This window comes from Chrysemys picta, chromosome 22 (genome assembly GCF_011386835.1).
Source record: "Chrysemys picta bellii isolate R12L10 chromosome 22, ASM1138683v2, whole genome shotgun sequence".
Taxonomy (NCBI): Eukaryota; Metazoa; Chordata; order Testudines; family Emydidae; genus Chrysemys; species Chrysemys picta.
In genome coordinates, this window is record NC_088812.1 from 2,825,750 (window position 1) to 2,837,450 (window position 11,701).

General features: G+C 63.2%; 1 protein-coding gene across 4 annotated transcripts; it reads left to right on the forward strand.

Annotated features, from left to right (window-relative positions):
• The first annotated feature begins 4,768 nt into the window (after positions 1 to 4,768).
• Positions 4,769 to 11,094, forward strand: STX10 (syntaxin 10). Of its 4 annotated transcripts, none has more exons than XM_065576233.1 (8): positions 4,769 to 4,928; positions 5,389 to 5,558; positions 6,489 to 6,583; positions 7,148 to 7,210; positions 7,737 to 7,853; positions 8,477 to 8,583; positions 9,065 to 9,159; positions 9,646 to 11,094. In XM_065576233.1, the coding sequence occupies exons 1-8, from the start codon at positions 4,894 to 4,896 to the stop codon at positions 9,720 to 9,722; spliced, it is 759 nt and encodes a 252-aa protein (XP_065432305.1). In that variant the 5' UTR covers positions 4,769 to 4,893; the 3' UTR covers positions 9,723 to 11,094. The 4 variants fall into 4 exon arrangements, with proteins under 4 accessions (XP_065432305.1, XP_065432304.1, XP_065432302.1 ...); XM_065576232.1 differs by having other exon boundaries at positions 7,716 to 7,853; positions 9,646 to 9,965; XM_065576230.1 differs by lacking the exon at positions 9,065 to 9,159 and having other exon boundaries at positions 7,716 to 7,853.
• Positions 11,095 to 11,701: the final 607 nt, after the last annotated feature.

The following is an 11,701-nucleotide window of genomic DNA, read 5'->3' on the forward strand; positions in this document are numbered from 1 at the left end:
TTTTATACCCCCGGTGATCTCAGCGCCCGGGCCGCCCCCGCCCACTCAGTCAGCCGCATCCGGCCTGTGCAGCGCGCCGCCACCCCCAGCGGCTAGTGGGGGGAGGGGAGGGAAGGACGGAAATGCCGAGGCGTGGGGGAGGGGAGGAGGAGGAAGCCGCCAGCCGCAGCAAAGCGGCTAAAGGGGGGGGGGGGGGGGCGGTCGATGCAAAAGGGACCCCCCCACACACACACTCCCCGCACGGCCGCTTTTGCACCAGCAGCCAGACGCCCGGCGGTTTGTGCTTTATTATGCGCGTCCAACGGAGAGCCCGGGGCTTGTCTGCGCGCGCAGTGCAGCAGACGCCGCCGGGCCGGGGGTGAGTGCGGGTCCCGGGAGCCAACGCCAACGGGCTGCCTGTGCAGCAACTCCTGCAGCAGGCCTGGGTGCGCGCGGTGCATTGAATGCAGCGGCTCATGCACGTGCACGCGCAGTGCGATAAACAATTGCAGCCGCTGCACCGTGTGCAATACAGCTCGCTGCCCAATAACGCCCTCACGTGAGCCCACAAGCACCATCGCTGTTTTAAGTGCAAATGCAACCAGCCAATGCAGCCTGTGAGTGTAGCGTGTCTGTGTCTCAGCAAAAGCCCCATCTCCGTTTAATGCGGTCTGCCAAATAAATCTGTCTCTGTGTGAGGCTGCAAATCTCTGCTGGATAAAACGCACCTCGTGTACGTGGACTGCAACCTCCCGGGCAAATGCAAACATCGCTTTCTCTGTGTGTGTGTAAACAGCGCGACTGTGTTTAAATCCACGGACTGGAGTCACTGCGACATCTGCGTGCTGGCTGCCAAACGCCGGCCTGTCCCGTGCAATCGCTGTGTCTCGTGTCATGCCAATAAACAGCGTAGTACAGCAACCCCCAACTCGGAGCCAGAACGCGCCGTGAATGAAATCTCCCCCCCCCCCGTTCGTGTGTGTGCCGGATGCACGCGGCTGCACTGCACAACTACAAGGGACACAAGCCACGCCACAATCTCCCGCCTGGGCACAAACGGCGCTGCTTGAACCCCGCCAGCCCGTGCAACGTTTTCCGAATTGTTTATAAGACACCCCCGCGGGGCGACGCAGGGGGGGGGGGGCTCCACTCCCACGCGAACCCGCTTTCCCTCTTTTTATTGGGATCCGAATCTCAGCGCTGCAGAGAGCCCAAAATTACCCCCTCCCCCACTCGCCTTTGTGGCCAGGGGGTCGTGCTGGGGCGCACGGATGGGGAGGGGGGTCAACCCCCCGTCCACACTCTGCCACCTGCCCGACCGCAGGCGCCCGCAGCAACGCGCCCAGCACCGGCCCCTTCCCCTCCCGCGAGCTCTGGCAGCGGAAGGAAGAGGAGGCGGAGGCTCCGCCCCACTTTTGAGGTCACCCCAGCCTGCCCCGGTTACCGTTTCCATGACTATCCCGGGGGCCCATGACGACAGGGGGCGGGGCCCGAACGCGGCGCGCACCAACGTTCCAAAAAGGGGCTACGTTTGCAGCCGCCTCGCTTCCTCTTTCCGTATAAGGGCAGAGGCTGGCAGGCCCCGGTGTGGCCTATGGGGAGCGTCCTTCCGGGATCCTACCGGGAAAAACCCATCGGCTCGCGCGGCAAATCCCTCCCCCGCAGCCCGTCTGTGTGCACAGCACGTGGGACTGCACCCATCCCCCCCAGCCTGGCGCCCCCACCCACTCACCACCTGCCTGTCACCCCCAATCTCCCCCCAGCCACCCACCACCTGCCTGTCACCCCCCAATCGCCACTCACCACCTGCCTGTCACCCCCCAATCTCCCCCAGCCACCCACCACCTGCCTGTCACCCCCCAATCGCCACCCACCACCTGCCTGTCACCCCCAATCTCCCCCCAGCCACCCACCACCTGCCTATCACCCCCAATCTTCCCCCAGTCACCCACCATCTGCCTGTCACCCCCCAATCGCCACCCACCACCTGCCTGTCACCCCCAATCTCCCCCCAGCCACCCACCACCTGCCTGTCACCCCCAATCGCCCCCAACCTGTCACCCCACAGCCCCCCAATCTCCTCCCCACCCACTCACCACCTGCCTGTCACCCCCCAATCGCCACCCACCACCTGCCTGTCACCCCCCAATCTCCCCCAACCTGTCACCCTACAGCCCCCAATCTCCCCACAGCCACCCACCACCTGCCTGTCACCCCCCAATTGCCACCCACCACCTGCCTGTCACCCCCAATCTCCCCCCAGCCACCCACCACCTGCCTGTCACCCCCCAATCGCCACTCACCACCTGCCTGTCACCCCCAATCTCCCCCAACCTGTCACCCCACAGCCCCCAATCTCCCCCCAGCCACCCACCACCTGCCTATCACCCCCCAATCTCCCCACAGCCACCCACCACCTGCCTATCACCCCCAATCTTCCCCCAGTCACCCACCACCTGCCTGTCACCCCCCAATCGCCACCCACCACCTGCCTGTCACCCCCAATCTCCCCCAACCTGTCACCCCACAGCCCCCAATATCCCCCCAGCCACCCACCACCAGCCTGTCACCCCCAATCTTCCCCCAGTCACCCACCACCTGCCTGTCACCCCCCAATCGCCACTCACCACCTGCCTGTCACCCCCAATCTCCCCCAACCTGTCACCCCACAGCCCCCAATCTCCCCACAGCCACCCACCACCTGCCTATCACCCCCCAATCGCGATTCACCACCTGCCTGTCACCCCCAATCTCCCCCAACCTGTCACCCTACAGCCCCCAATCTCCCCCCAGCCACCCACCACCTGCCTATCACCCCCAATCTTCCCCCAGTCACCCACCACCTGCCTGTCACCCCCCAATCGCCACTCACCACCTGCCTGTCACCCCCAATCTCCCCCAACCTGTCACCCCACAGCCCCCAATCTCCCCCCAGCCACCCACCACCTGCCTGTCACCCCCAATCTTCCCCCAGTCACCCACCACCTGCCTGTCACCCCCAATCTCCCCCAACCTGTCACCCCACAGCCCCCAATATCCCCCAGCCACCCACCACCAGCCTGTCACCCCCAATCTCCCCCAGCCACCCACCACCTGCCTGTCACCCCCCCAATCGCCACCCACCACCTGCCTGTCACCCCCCATCTCCTCCAGCCTGTCACCCCACAGGCCCCCAATCTCCCCCCCAGCCACCCATCATCGGCCTGTCACCCCCAATCTCCCCCAGCCACCCACCACCTGCCTGTCACCCCCAATCTCCCCCAACCTGTCACCCCACAGCCCCCAATCTCCCCCTAGCCACCCACCACCTGTCTGTCACAACCAATATCCCCCCAGCCACCCACCACCTGCCTATCACCCCCCAATCTCCCCCTAGCCACCCACCACCTGCCTGTCACCCCCCAATCTTCTCCATCCTGTCACCCCACAGCCCCCCAATCTCCCCCCCAGCCACCCACCACCTGCCTGTCACCCCCACAGCCCCCCTAATCTCCCCCCAGCCACCCATCACCAGCCTGTCACCCCCACAGCTCCACTACAGGCCACAGCCCCCTACAATCTCCCCCAGGCAGCCACCACCTGCCTATCACCCCCACAATCTCCCCCTGAGCCAGCCACCACCTGCCTGTCACCCCGACAGCCCAACTACATGACAACCCCCCACAATCTGACTACACACAGCCAATCTTCCCCCACCACAATTCCCTCCATAATGACTACACAACCCATCTCCCCCACCCACACATAACTCCCGACACAATACATCTACACAACACATCCACCCACAATATCCCCCCCACAATCCAACTAAATGACACAACCTCACTACACACATCCGGGCACAGTCTGACTGTACACAGCCTACCTCTCTCACCCACTCACAACTCCCCCACACTGTCTGACTACTCACAATCTCTACACCCCCCCACACACAACCTCCCTCTACACATATCAGACAACTCTCCCCCAACTCGACTAAATACAACCTGACTACACACATCCCCTCATAATCAGATGGTACACAACCTACCTGTAAACACCTCACACACACTGCCTGTTCCCACAGATACAATCTGACTACACACCTACCCCACAACTCCCCCCACAATCTGACTACAACCAGATCCAGCCTGAGTGGACACAATCTACCTGTACACAACTCAAACACACAATCTGCCTGCATGCCACACAACTCCCGCACACAATCTGACAAGATGCAACCCCCCTCCCCACACACCCAGCTCACCCCCCCCCCCACCCGCATGCACCCCCCACCCTGCTGTCCTCAAGTGCTCAGTGTCACCCCTCACAAGGCCTCCCAGCAGCAGCCCCCTGGGGGCCAGGGTCCCATGGAGTCAGCTGCCAAGAGTCATGAGAAACCCCCTGGGGCCGGGAGGGGACAACCAGTAACCCCACAGCAGGGACTAGTCATACTGGCTGGACTGGAATTGAACACCCATGAGGAGGAGGAGCTGGGAGTGGAGTCTAGGGGCTGGGGGGGGGTCGGAGTCAGGACGCCTGGGTTCTGTTCTCAGCTCTGGGAGTAGAGTGGGGTCGGGGTGTGTGTGCCAGGACTCCTGGGTTCTAGTCCCAGCTTCGGCACGGGAGCGGGATCTGGTGGTGGGGGATGGGAGACTCCGGACTCCTGGGTTCCATGTCTCTGCTCTCTGGCTCAGTGTGGAGCAGGTCAGGGCCGGGAATTCGGGGTCAGCTCAGCCTTGCCCCTCCCCCCGCCTCTTTCCTCCATGGAGGGCTGTGAATGGGGGGAGCCCCGCCCCCTCCCCCTCCGGGCAAGCCCGCCCCGCCCTCAGCAAAGGCGGCGGCCGGAGCTTCGGCGGGGCCGGGCCAGCGCCGGTCACATGGCGGGGAGCGGCGGCGGCGGCAGCCAGCGGAGCGGGGGGCCGGGGCGGCAGCATGGCCCTGGAGGACCCGTTCTCTGCCGTGCGGGGGTGAGTCGGCCGCGGCCCGCGCAGATCGCCCCCCCCCGGTAAAGTGGGGCTGAAAATAGCACCGGGACCCTGTGCAGAGAGCCCCGCTGGGGAGCCCCCCCCCCCCCCCGAGAGATTCCCCCGCCTTCCGTCCCCCCGCCCCTGGAGAAACCCCCCTTCCGTCCCCCCGCCCCTGGAGAAACCCCCCTTTCTCCCCCCCCGCCCCCCGGAAGAAGAGACCTCCTCCTTCCCTGGAGAGACCCCCCCCCCCACTCTGCTGCGGGGGAGATCCGTTCCCATCCTCCTCTGGGGTGAGGCGTGAGGGCTGTTTATACCGGATTTCCTTGCTGGGTGCTGAGATGCAGCCACCTCTGGGGTGGGATGGGGGCTGAAGAGTAGCCAGACGGGGTTTGGCAGCACTGTGCCGTCTCCCTGGGGGTCTCCTCACTAGCCCCTCACCCCCTTTCCCTTTGCCCCCCAGGGAGGTGCAGAAGGCGGTGAACACGGCCTGGGGGCTCTACGAGCGCTGGGGTGAGCTGCTGCGGGAGACGCATGTCGTCAGCACCGAGGAGTTCGACTGGACCACCAACGAGCTGCGCAACAGCCTGCGGAGCATCGAGTGGGACCTGGAAGATCTGGAGGAGACCATTGATATCCTTCGGGGGCCGGTTCCCCTGCGGGAGCCCCCGTCCCGTGCCAGGCCGCTGCCCCGCTCCCCACGGCGCCCCCTGCTGGGAGTAGCCGGGCGCACCCCCTCCCATGCCAGGCCGCTGCCCCGCTCCCCACGGCGCCCCCTGCTGGGAATAGCCGGGAGACCCCCCAGTGCCAGGTCTCTGCCCCGCTCCCCACAGCGACCCCTGCTGGGAGTAGCTGGGAGACCCTCCAGTGCCAGGTCTCTGCCCCGCTCCCCACGGCGCCCCCTGCTGGGAGTAGCCGGGAGACCCCCCAGTGCCAGGTCTCTGCCCCGCTCCCCACGGCGCCCCCTGCTGGGAGTAGCCGGGTGCACCCCCTCCCGTGCCAGGCCGCTGCCCCGCTCCCCACAGCGCCCCCTGCTGGGAGTAGCCGGGAGACCCCCCAGTGCCAGGTCTCTGCCCCGCTCCCCACGGCGCCCCCTGCTGGGAGTAGCCGGGTGCACCCCCTCCCGTGCCAGGCCTCTGCCCCGCTCCCCATGATGCCCCCTGCTGGGTGAGTCCAGGAGCTCCCCCACCCACGGCGCCCTCTGCTGGGAGTAGCTGGGAGACCCCTCCAGTGCCAGGTCTCTGCCCCGCTCCCTACGGCACCCCCTGCTGGGAGTAGCCGGGAGACCCCCCCAGTGCCAGGCCTCTGCCCCGCTCCCCACAGCGCCCCCTGCTGGGAGTAGCCGGGCGCACCCCCTCCCGTGCCAGGCCTCTGCCCCGCTCCCCAGGGCGCCCCCTGCTGGGAGAGTCCATGGGAATGAAGGGAAATCCAGAGAGCTGTTTGATGTCTATGGGCCAACTGGGACCTCGTCCACCCCACCCACTCTCCCCCCTCCTGTGCTCCCCACTCCTGCGCCCGGACGCTGTCTGTGCCCTGCGCGCTGGGTCCTTAGCTCGGGCGCACGCATTGTGGAGGCGAACCCTCGCAAGTTCAGGATCGAAGCCAGCGAGCTGACGGAGAGACGGGCCTTCGTGAGGCAGATGCGGGACTCTGTCAAGGTGGGGAACCCCTGCCCCCCAATGCATCAGGGTCCCGTGTCCTGTGTGTGTCTCTGTCTGAGGCACAGGGCCGCCCCCTACTGGAGGAATCTGGGAACTCAGACCTTCTCTGAGTGTGTGGGCTTCTGCTGCCCTCTAGTGGGGCACAACAGCTAGTGCACTAGAGGGACCCCACTAGCTCAGGGAGGAGGAGAAACTGAGTCAGGGATCATGGTTTCCAGCAGGTTGTTTTGAAACTCTGTGTGTGTATTGGATAGAGCAAGGGGCTGGGAGCCAGGACTCCTGGGTTCTATCCCCAGCTCTGGGAGGGGAGTAGGGTCTAGTGGTTAAGGCAGGGGAAGTCCAGGTCACTTGGGGTTCTGTTCATGGCCTTTCTGGTTGACCATAGGGAAGTCCCTTCCCTTCCCTGTGCTCCCATTTCTGTCTGTGAAGCCGACGGAGAGGGGGACCCCCACAGAAGTGCCCCGGGCTGCTGCTCTCCCAAGCCCCCCCCTCTCCCCGCTACAAACCCCTCTGCCTTCAGACCAATCTCGTTTTTAACCCCTTCCCTTCCCTCCATCGCAGGAGATGCGGGATCACATATCCAGCCCGTCAGCCCTGGCCTTCGCCGAGCGGAAAAACAGAGAGGTACCTGGTCCCGTCCTCCCTGAGCAGCAATCGGAGAGCTGGCGGGGGCGGGGAGCACCAGCCCGCAGCACCGCCCAGGCCCCGTAGAAAGCCCTATAGCCCATCCCATGTCCTGGTACGCCGTCCTCTCTGTCCCGCAGCCGCTGATGGGGGAGACTGGAGTGGCAGCCGGGATCCTCCATCCAGGGACATAGCTGCCCATACTTCCTGGGCACTCTGCAAGGTGCCTGATCTCTCCCTCATGGGGGGCTGGTCCCCATGGTGCGTTTGGCCCCCGCCCCTCTGGTAATGAGGGTCTTGCTGTGTAGGGGATGGGCTGACAGCAGGGGGAGGAGGCAAATAGCATGGAGTTTGCGTGGCCATCCTCCAGATCGGAGCCGGTGCCCCCTAGAAGGGAAGGGCCCCATGTCCCATTCCCCCCCCGCCCCCCGAGCCAGCCAGTCCCCATCACCCCGAGTTACTTGCTACCCCCAGTGGTCAGCTGCCTGGATGGGTCCCCAACCAGGGCTCCGCTCTCTCCCCGCAGATGCTGATTGGCGGGGGGGCCAGCCAGAAGCCCCCCCCGGAGCGGTACGGCCAGCTGCGGGAGGAGCTGGTGTCAGCCAATTCCCGCTATGTTGAGGAACAACAACTGCACCAGCAGGTGGGGAGCCGTCAGAGGCCACGGGCAGGGGCTGGGGGGCAGGGATATGCCCTGCAGCGTCAGGGCCAGATGTAACTCCCCTAAAGCTGGGGGGTGGGGTGGGGGAATGATCTGGATTTAAACCAGAGGCTACATCTGGCTACATGTTGGACCAATGGGCCTGTCTAGGTCCGTATCCCGCCCAGATCCCTGCCCTCTGGATCAGACCCGGGCCCGTCACCAGCAATGGCCGGCACCGGCTGCTCCAGAGTACGATTTCTCCCTTCCAGACCCCTGTAGTGATCAGTTCAGGGTGGCGGGGTTTGGGGGCTGTGGCCTGACACCCATCCACCCCGTCCGAGAGCTGGATCTAAAATTATCCAAGCTGCCACCCCTATGCCCTCTGTGTTGGACCCCCTGCAGCAGGGAGTTCCACAGCTCCACAACCTGGGGATTAACCCTGCAGGCTGGCGGTTGCACACTTTGAGGGGGTGGCGGCAGCAATTCCTCCCTCCCACCATCTTAGTTCCCTTCTCCCACCACCATCCTGGTTCCAATCCAATCGCCCCCCTCTCCCGTAACGGGACCCTGTCGCACCCCCCTGCACCGACCCACTGGCTTTTCCTGCCTCCCTTCCCCGGCAGCTGATCATAGACCAGCAGGACGAGCAGCTGGAGCTGGTGTCGGGGAGCATCCGGGTCTTGAAGCACATGTCGGGCCGGGTCGGGGACGAGCTGGACGAGCAGAGCTTGTGAGTGGGGTGGGGTGTGGGGAGACCTGCTCACAGGCTGGGAATGGGACATGAGGCCTTTCTCCACTAGGGGGCGCCAGCTCTGTTACAGCCCCAGGGCAGGGGACTGGCTGGCTCGTGGGGGTGGGGAATGGGACATGAGGCCTTTCCCCACTAGGGGGTGCCAGTCCCAGATCTGAAAATCCTTCCCATCTGGCCCCACATGCAAGGTGAGTTTGGTGGGTCTCAGCCCAGTTCTTAGAGGGATGACAGGTGCCCGGAGGAGAAGCCCCACCAACCTGGGGGTGGTGGAGGGAGGGAATGGGACAAGCCCCCTCCTGACACCTTGGCGGGGGCTGAAAGCGGCAGTGACTAGATCCGGGCAGGCATGTTAGTGTGTGTGTGTGTGGGGGGGGGGGGGTTCATGTCTCTCCCGGCTTGACCACAGCCCCCCTGGGTGGGTGCTGCACCCTGAGCTGACAGCTTGACCCTGGCTTGGCAGGATGCTGGAGGAATTTGCCCAGGAGATGGATAGCACCCAGTCCCACATGGATGGCGTGCTGAAGAAGATGGCCAAGGTCTCCCACATGACCAGCGGTGAGGGAGGCGCCGGGCAGGGGGAGATTTTTCAAAGCACCTAGGAGACTTCAGAACCTGAGTCCCCTTCCTGTCTCTGGGAAGGGAGTGGGGGTCAGTGGTTAGATCAGGGAGGGGCCGGGAGTCAGGACTCCTGGCTTCTATCCCCAGCTTTGGGAGGGAAGTGGAGTCTAGTGGTTAGAGTCAAGGAGAGCAGAGAGTCGGGACTCCTGGTTTCTATTCATGGCCCTGTGTGACTTTTGGGGCAAGTCCTTTCCCCTGCCTCAGTTTCCCTTCTGTAAAACGGGGGGTGAGGGGGGAAGCGGGGGTAGTGATCTTTACTCCTGGGGTATGTGTGCGGGTGGGAGGGAGGTTTCTTTAATGCACTCCAGGCAGCCTAGAGGTTCCTAGTGTCAGTGCTTAAGCCAACCCCCCATCTCAGAATCGCCCCTGCTACCCCCCCTTCCCCCCACTCACTGCATCTCCCCCTGTGCTTCCTCCTCCCAGACCGGCGCCAGTGGTGTGTGATCGGCATTCTGCTTGTTCTCCTCATCGTGGTGCTTATCCTCTTCTTCACTCTGTAATCGACTGGCCAGGACTGCGGGGGGGCACCACTCTCCTGACCAGCACCCCCCCTCCATGCACATGCCTCCATCATTGCTTGGCAAGCAGCCCAGGAGCTGCCCTGCTGGAGCACAGCCCACCCCGGTGCCTTTCTCTGACCCTTGGGGCTGGCACCTATGGTAAAGAAAAGGCACCTCCAGGTACCAGGGGAGATTCCTGCTGGGAATCTGATTCAGGTCTCCTCCCCCTCCCCCCCCCCCACCTCCAGCCTTTGCTTCCACATCGGGGGCTTGCAGTCGGGTACAGGGCTGGGGGTGTCCTCAGCCTGTAGGGGGCCGTAGTAACATGCTGGAATGGGGGGCACTTCTGATCTCTCCCCAGATTTGGGAGGGAGGGGAAGCCAGTTCATTGGTACCTGCAAAGCCAGGAGGGGAAAGGAGAAGCAGCTTGCCCATCCCATGTTCCAGGACGGGACAGGGCAGCACAGCCTGTGCCCCCAGGGGGCGCTGTCTTATCATTCCAGCATCCTGCCGCCCGTTGCAGACAGACCAATTCTTACCAGCATGGGATGCAGACTCAGCTGTTAATACCCTCCCACGCTGGGCTGGCGCACTGGGTGCTCTGTGGGTTCAGGGGATGGTGACAGCTGCTTTTTAGGGCTCCCCCACCCTAAAGCCCAGCTGCACTTTGCCCGGCATGCGCTGGCTCCTCGCCCCTCCCCGGCAGGGCCGTCGCTCGTTTTTTTGTACGAAAAGCCAAAATAATTCCTCAGGCGGGTTTTCATGCGAAGGGCTTTCGGTTAAAGAAATTGGGGGTTGTGTTGCTGGATTTTTGCTGCCTTAGCGGGGAGGAAGAGACCTGATGGTCGGTTTGTTGTTGTTAATTATTTGTATTATGGTAGAGTCGGGAGGCCCCACGGTGCTTGGTGCTGTACAAACATAACCGGGATGGACCCTGCTGGTGCCTCTGTCGCAAGGAGAGACTGCAGTGCATGTTGGGAGATGTTGTCTGGCCAGGGAGCAGGGCCCATGGGGGAAATAGGGGCATGAGACACTCCTTTCTACAATTCCCATGATGCACTATGGCAGCTGGGAGAGAGTGCAGTGCATCATGGGAGATGTAGTCTGGGCAGGGAGCTTGGCCCACAGAGGAAAATGGGGGTGGGAGTGGCTCCTAGCTCCACAATGTGTTATGGGAGATGTAGTCCAGCCAGGGAGCAGGGCCTGTGGGAGGAAGTAGAGGCACAAAGGACCTCCCAACTACAGCTCCCGTTTGACGTGGGCCTAGAGTCTCCGGCCTCGCCGGAACCTGAATTTCTAATGTAAAAAAAATCAAATTGATATTTTTTTAAAAAAAACTTTAAACAAATGCACAATAAAGCAGCAAAACTGAGGACTTGAGCCCAATTTTTTTGTCCCTTTAAAGGCGCCCGGTTTTTGTCAGTGGCTCTGTGGGCTGAGATGGGGCCGGCCTTGGGAGCTTTTAGTGCGCAGTCCCTGGGGATCTTCGCCGTGCTCTGAAAAGTGACTTTTAAGACCAGCTCAGCGTGGGGTCAGTGGGGGCCAGATCCCCACTGGGTAGGGTGACCAGACAGCAAATGTGAAAAATCGGGATGGGGGTGGGGGGTGGGGGGGTAATAGGAGCCTATATAAGAGAAAGACCCAAAAATCGGGACATCTGGTCCCCCTACCACTGGGGTCAGTGGGGCCAGATCCCCAGCTGATGTAAAGCGGTGTTGTCCCATGGGGGTCAACGAGACTGCACTGACTTAAACCTGCTGAGAATCTGGCCCCTGGCCTCCCCATCATGCCCCTCTCCTGTCTGCTTTCCCAAGCGCTGCCTAGAAAGGGGCCGGGCCCCGAGAACGCAGCAATCCCGCCGGCAGCTCCCCTCGGGGGCTGGGTTTTGTCCCGAAGAGGCAGTGCCTCTGGCGTAAGGAGACGATATGTGGGGGCAGATCCCAGCGCTCAGAATGGTGGTAACCTGCAGGGTTCTGGTC

Coding starts and splice junctions, on each gene's coding strand:
- STX10 (XM_065576230.1), top strand. CDS start 4,894: ATGGCCCTGGAGGACCCGTTCTCTGCCGTGCGGGG. Junction 5,559..6,488: donor AGATCTGGAGGAGACCATTG/ATATCCTTCGGG, acceptor GCTCGGGCGCAC/GCATTGTGGAGGCGAACCCT. Junction 6,584..7,147: donor AGATGCGGGACTCTGTCAAG/GTGGGGAACCCC, acceptor CCTCCATCGCAG/GAGATGCGGGATCACATATC.